The sequence below is a fragment of the Pteropus alecto genome, unplaced genomic scaffold, assembly GCF_000325575.1.
Source record: "Pteropus alecto unplaced genomic scaffold, ASM32557v1 scaffold156, whole genome shotgun sequence".
Classification (NCBI taxonomy): Eukaryota; Metazoa; Chordata; class Mammalia; order Chiroptera; family Pteropodidae; genus Pteropus; species Pteropus alecto.
In genome coordinates this window covers 2,004,456-2,011,244 of record NW_006437746.1, presented here as the reverse complement: position 1 = coordinate 2,011,244, position 6,789 = coordinate 2,004,456, and the positions used below count along the sequence as shown (strand labels likewise).

At 53.2% G+C, this 6,789-nt stretch overlaps 1 protein-coding gene across 1 annotated transcript in view; it reads right to left on the bottom strand.

Moving 5' to 3' along the window:
• Positions 1-2,792, bottom strand: part of KLHL40 (kelch like family member 40) — an 8,675-nt gene extending 5,883 nt beyond the window's left edge. Inside the window, exons 1-2 of the mRNA XM_006914825.2 lie at positions 1,540-2,792; positions 23-183 (exon numbers count right to left, since the gene is read on the bottom strand). Of these exons, the coding sequence (XP_006914887.1) occupies positions 23-183; positions 1,540-2,700 (1,322 nt within the window). The 5' untranslated portion in view covers positions 2,701-2,792. The remainder of the gene's footprint in view (positions 1-22; positions 184-1,539) is intronic.
• Positions 2,793-6,789: the final 3,997 nt, after the last annotated feature.

The window sequence follows — 6,789 nt, the reverse complement described above, 5'->3', positions numbered from 1 at the left end:
CCCGCCCTCCGCCCGCGCTCACAGCCGGTCGTAGCACATGACCGAGTCCAGGCTGCGCTCGCCGTCCTTCAGTTCCCGGCCGCCGACCACGTAGATGGAGTTGAGAGCCTCTCCCAGGCCGAAGAGGCAGCGCGGCGAGGGCAGAGGCGGCATTCCCAGCCACTCGGAGTCCAGATGGTCAAACTGCGGGCGGGGCGTCCAGTCAGCTACCGCCCCCCACGCCCCCAGCCCGTAGCCCAGCCACAGCTCAGCCTCGTCTGGCCACCCTTGGTCACGGAGGAGTCCGGGCCTCCTGGTTGGGGCAGTGCAACCTGGAGGGGGATTCTGAAGACAGTGTCTCTCTTCCCATCAGGCTGACAACAGCCGAGTCCCCCACCCCCAGCCCCACACAGGTAGGTGCCCAGACCTCACCATTATTATAGCACCTCGGTGGGGCAGCTCTACACCGGGCCTCCGAGAGGGCGGCCGGTTGCGGCCCTGGCCCTTCCCCAGGACAACTCCTGAAGTGACTGAGACCCGCCTGCCCCTGTTCTCCACCCCATCCCACTGCACAGAAAACCCTGGTACAGCCCTGCTGCTCACCCCTTAGGATCTACAGCGTAAGTCAGTGGCCCCGCCCACCTGGCCGTCTTACGATAGCACCACTAGCAGCGCACCTTTTGGGAATGTTCTCTGAGGGCTGAGCACTGTATAACCACCATTTAACCTTCAAACAACCTTACGAGCAGGAAGAAGACTATCCCCATTAGCAATCAGAGGCCCAGAGAGAACAAACAATGTGTCCACGATGTGCCTTGGCTGGTAACCGGTGGAGCTGCCCACCCCCCACCACCAACTTCCTCTGCTTAAACCTGGCGCCAAGCCGCCTTCACCCCCTGCACACCTGGTCAGGCCTCACTGAATGCACCACTGACGAGGCTCATTCCTGTCACTCATCCCTTGCTCACCATTCCCTAGCCAGAAACAGCACCACCCTCCCCTTCACGTCCCCAAATTCCACCCAACTGTCAGTGCTCAAACCCACAAGGCCAGTCTCCATTTCTGTCCTCTGCGACCCCATTGTCACACTACAGCTTGGACTGAGCATCCCGCTCTACCGGTCCTTCCTGGGCCTCAGTTTCTTCATCTGTACAATGGGAGGACTAGGAAGGAGGGTCCCTTTGCCTGGGACACTCGGTTCCACTCCAGTCCCAGCCTCATGCAAAGGCCCTGGCAAGGACCCCTACACTGACCTTGCTTCTCCTTCTCACTGTGCCTGACCCAAACCCTGTGCAGAGCTAGGGCCTCCAACACATCAGACCATCCCAGGGCCAACGTCCCTCTGAAACGGAGACACCAAAGTTATACAGCTCATTGTAAACTGACTGTAACTGTCTTCAACTTCCAGGCAGTGGCTGTCCGTGAACCTCCCTGGTCTACATCTCACCCTAGACCCACGACATTCCCCAACAAGGAGACACAGGCCTCTCCTGGGCCTCAAAGCTGACCCCGGTGCCCAGAGCTCAACACTGTCTGCCCCCCCCCAGGGCTGGCCAGGACCTGCAAGAAATAAGCACTCATGGGGTCCTCTTTGTCGTCCTCGTTGTAGAAGAGGCCCCCGGCCACGAAGACCTGGTTCTCCTTGGTCACCAGGCTGACGTGGTTCTTGGGGATCTGGGTGGAGAGGGAGGCACAGTAGCACTCATTGGCCGCCGGATCATAGGCCACGGCGCCCTCCTCGCTGATCATGAAGATGAGGTCCTGCAGGAACATGCCGAAGCGCAGAGTGTCATTGAGGATGCCGGGTAGGACCCGCTCGGCCTCCTCCTCAGCGTCCTCTGCCTTGGCTTCGCCTGCGCCCTTGTCAGCCGCCTTGGCCCCAGCGGCCTCCTTCCCCTTCTCCTTCTTCTTCTTGCGCAGCACGGTGAGGCGGCCCTCGTGTGCATCCTTCACCATCTGCACCTTGCGCAGCAACTCCGGCTGGGCCCGCACGAGAGGGTGGCGCTCCACGCGGCTCTCCAGGAAGGAGCGCGGCAGCAGGCGGCAGCGCACACTCTCGAAGACCGTGGGCAGCGCGCGCTGGCGCTCGGCCTGCGCCTGGGTGTCGCCGCTGCCCGCCCACCGCATCACCGCCTCGAACACGGCCTCCTCCTTCTCCACGTTGAGGCCGTCGCTGGAGATGATGGCGATGAGCTCGTCGGCCGAAAGCCCGAGGAAGTCGGCGTCGCGCGCCACCAGCGAGAAGCGCGCGCAGATGAAGTCGCGGGCGGCCACCGCCAGGCGCGCGCAGTCGAGCAGGAGTCCGAGGCGGAAGACCGCCAGGCAGTTGGAGAGACACAGGCGCTTCTGCAGAAAGGACACGCAGATGGTGAAGATGGACGGGATCTGGAAGCGGTGCGCCGCGGCGAACAAATCTTGCACGCTCGCCTCGTCCAGCGCTATCTCCGACGTGTACAGGTAGTGCAGCACCTGGGCCACCACCTCCGGGGACACCTCCTCCAGGCGCAGCTCGCCCGCGCGCTCTGGCTCGGCCAGAAAGCGCGCCCGGAAGTAGGGACTACAGGCGGCCAGCACCAGGCGGTGGCACGGGAACTCGCGCTCGCCCACCCGCACTACACAATCCAGGAACTTGCCGTGGTCCAGCATATCCTTGAGCCCGTCCTGCAGGAGCGTCTGCTGGTACAACCGCTGCTCCTCTGCCTGCTCCGAGCTCAGCGCCATGGTGGGTGGCCAAGGGTGCGGCGACAGTTCCAGGGGCCTCCTCTGTCCTCCCTGCTTTCCTGCTGGGTCGCGCTTTGTCCACGCAGCTGTCTTCGTGGGGCTATATATAGAGGTGGACCTGGCCCTGTAAGGCGAGCTGCCTGGCCTCCTGCATATGACGCGGAGGGGACAGCTGGGCAGAGGCCCCCTTCCAGGGCAGCCTTGACTCATGGGAGCAGAGTGGGGTGTCTGGGCCATCCCGGAAAGATGAGGGCCTCACCGCCCCATTTCTAAATGGAGCACAGCATGCCTTGGTTGGGCAATGCCCCTGTGGGAAGTGGATGCCCCAAGCTCTGCCCTTCAGTTCAGGGAGGGGCAAGCATTGGAGTCCCAATTCCCAGTCTCCCTTACTTCATCCCTTCTGGGACATTCTGTCCAGGTGCCTCTGTCTTCCTCCCTGGAGTATGTCTCACTCCAGCCACCACCCCTGGATACCGTGTGCTTGGGTTTTGTGCTCAGTGAACTTGAGCATGACATTCACTCTTTGGGGACCTTATTGTCCCACCTTTAAAATGGGAACTTCTTCTCCCTCTTTCTGCCCCAGCTCTGAGAACTTCCTTGGACTGTGTGGGAAAGCGAGAGGGTGCCTGAGGTAAACAAGATCACCACTTTCTTGTGGAGCCTAGGGCAGATCAGATCTCTCTGTCCAGCCTCAGTTTCCCTTCCTACCCAATGAGGAGGTGGAGGAATTTGACTCTGAGAGCCTCAGGTCAGTGCTGCGGAGGCTCAGAAGCACTGAGGTTCTGTATTCTGGCGAGTACACAGTCATAAGTTTTTAACATTGTGTCTAGAAAATTAATTTCCTAGAATTCGACTATTCTAGGTGTTTAAACCCCCAGGGTTTTAACGTTATGAGGGATTGACATTCTGGATCCTAGTGTTCAAAAAGTGACACTCGAAGAGCTTAATATTCTAGGGTTTTATCTGTTTATGATTATCGATCTTGGTCCATACTAGGCTTGGCCCTGTCTACCATCTAAGGGGTCAGGGTGGAGGCCCAGGACAGCCAGTCCCCATGCCCACACTGCTTTGGACTCCTGACCACCCCGACCCCCCTTCATACACACGCAACAACCTCAGCCACCAAGATTAACTTGTTCCCAAAGTGCCAGAGGCTGCAGCTGTGGGTTAAATTTAGCCCCCGAGACGCTGGTGTGAACTCTTCTGGGGCATTCTCCCATCATTCCTCTGAGTCACTTGTTTATAACCACAGGCTTGGGGGCGGGGGTATCGGAAAAGCAACCTCAGGCCGAGCCAGGACTGAGTCACCTCCGCTTTTGTCATCTCAGCAATGTCACTGCCTTTCCCTCCTGAGCAATGAACGCATCTGACCATCACTCGCCCATCCCACCAGCAGGTCCCACAGGGCACAGCACCTGGGAAGGTCCTGGGGCGGTCCTGTCCATCTTTCGGAAAGGATGAGGAGGGCCAGTGGTGGGCTTCCAACCCAGCCTCGGACTGCAGGGCACTTCCAACAGTTACTGTCAGTGAGGAGACCAGGCTCTGAGAGGCTCAGACTCGGCCAAATCACACAGGTGGCAGGTGGCTGAGCCTAGGTTTGGAGCCGATCTGCCCACCTCCAAAGACTGTAGGAGTGCCTTCCTACCTTGCTGCTTCTCATGAATTAACAAAAAAGGTCCACTAATTGTACTCACTTTTTCCAAAGGCCAAGACGGAAGATACTGACCGAACAATTAACTTATGTTTATCAAATGACTCCATGATGTATTTTTAGATTGCGATGAATCTGATAGTGCTCACTCCCTACTCCACTAGAATATTTATATGTGGCTCGTTCATTCATCGAGAACCTACTGTGCACTGTTTTAACTGCTGAAGATTCAGCAGTGAACACATTAGGCAAGAATTCTGGTCATAATGGAGCTTACAATCAGCCAAGCAGGGGCGGGGCGGGGAAGAAAGCAATAAACAGTTATATGGGATGTCAGATGATGATAACAAATAGCAGAAAAGGGGGTATGGAGAATGGCAGGTGGGGGCGGTGAAAATTTTAAATGGAGTAATCAGAATGGACTCACTGCAAGGACTACATTGGAGCAGGTTCAAGCTGTGGGAGAGGAGGATTCCAGCACGGGAACAACTTGAGCAAAGGCCCTGAAGCAGGAGAGTGACTGACACATTCCAGGAACGGCGCAGAGGCCCGTGCAGCTGCAGCAGTGAACGAGGAAGTGAGTAGGAATTGATGAGGGCAGAGAGCTAAGGGTCGGGGGAACCAGGCAGGACCAGGTTCGAAGGAGATGATGTTGCTTTTCCCCTCAGTGAAATAGGGAGCTGCTGTTTATTTTTAAGCTATAATTATGGAAAATGCATATATATACAAAAGTAGAATAGCATACTGACATCCCATGTACTCATCTCCCCATTTCAACAACTGTCAATTCATGGGCAGTCCTACGTGATCTCTGCCACACCCACTCTGTTCATCACCCAGGGAGATGCCCCAGGGTAGGATGCGGGTGTAGGAGAGAGAGGGAGAAAGCATGACTCCACTGCTTTTCATTGAATCAAAGGAAAATGTCACCTCACTTCATCCTTTTAATCTTCACTCATTTAATCTTCAAATCACCGAAAGTATGACACTGGATTTTAGATGGCCAGCAAATAGGAATCAGTCGTATGTTGCTTTTAAACAGCTTTGTTGAGGCATAAATGACATCCAATAAACTGTATATACATAAAGCATACAATCTGATCACTTTTGATGTACGTATATACACCTATGAAACCAACACCACAATCAAGATAGAGGACAGACCCATCAACACGAGTCTCCTCATGCCCTTTTATAATCCCTCCCTCATCTTCCCATAACACCCCCAGCCTAGAAGACCATCACTAATCTGCTTTCTGTCACTGTAATTCATTTGCATTTTCTAAAGTTTTATGTGAGTGGAATCATATAGTGTGTTCTCTCTCTCTCTTTCTTTCTCTTGCTCTCTCTCTCTCTCTCTCTCTCTCTCTCTCTCTCTCTGTCTTTGACTTCTTTCACTCAGATAATTATTTTGAGCTTTAACCAGGTTGTCTACTCATGTTCTGCCTTCATTAGGAATCTTAGCACATCACAAGGCTTATTTAAGAGAAATGCCATGTGAAATTTTTCAGAAAATTTACGCTCATTTTGCCAAGGTCAAAGAACCCCTTGCAAATGTACCAAGAAACACAACACAGTCTGCAACCCTCCCTGGATGAGCAGGTCCCACCCAGATATAGGGTCTGGATTGTAACTCAGCTGTTGAGGATTTGTTTGAGTAGCCACGCTCTATGTCTTTATGTGGCAGATATTGTCACATTGGGTGGTCTTCTCCCATCTCCCAAATAGCCTTCCTATATTTGGGACAGTTCCCATATCAGTAGTCCTTCCCCAAGGTAGAAACCAGAACTTATTTCTCAGTTTCCCTGGCATCTGACATCCCAAAACCAAAAAAAAAAAAAAAGAGAGAGAGAGGGAGAGAGAGAGATCAATAACTAATGGACTTCAAAGAAACAACCCAGCCAGATCATTGTACAGTGATGCCCTGCATTTAACAAGGACCTTTACAATGCTGGGTTTCCAAAGGCTTTTTAGTGCTATACGCCATGGAAATAAAGAAGAGGCATTCAAAGGATAACTCTGAAAGGTGGGAGGAGGAAGTGACGAAGGATAAAATCAGTGTCCTCGCGGGCAGATTTATAGAATATGACCAAACAGAAGAACAGAGAGAGTGGAAAAAAAAAAAGATATTTCTAGCCCATGGGACAAGAACAAAAAAAAAATGAGCATTTGCATTATTATAGTCTCAGAGAGGAGAGATTGGGACTGAAATAGTAACTGAAGTATAATGGTTGAAAACTTCCAAAATTTGTTGAAAGACACAAACCTGCAAATTCAAAGAGCTGAGTAAATACCAGTGAGGATAAACCCAAAGAAATCCATGCCAAGACACATTATAATTAAACTTCCAAAAACTAAAGACAAGAAAAAATCTCAAAAGCAACCAGAGAGAAACAACACATTACCTACAGGTGAACAGCAATTCAAATGATGATGGA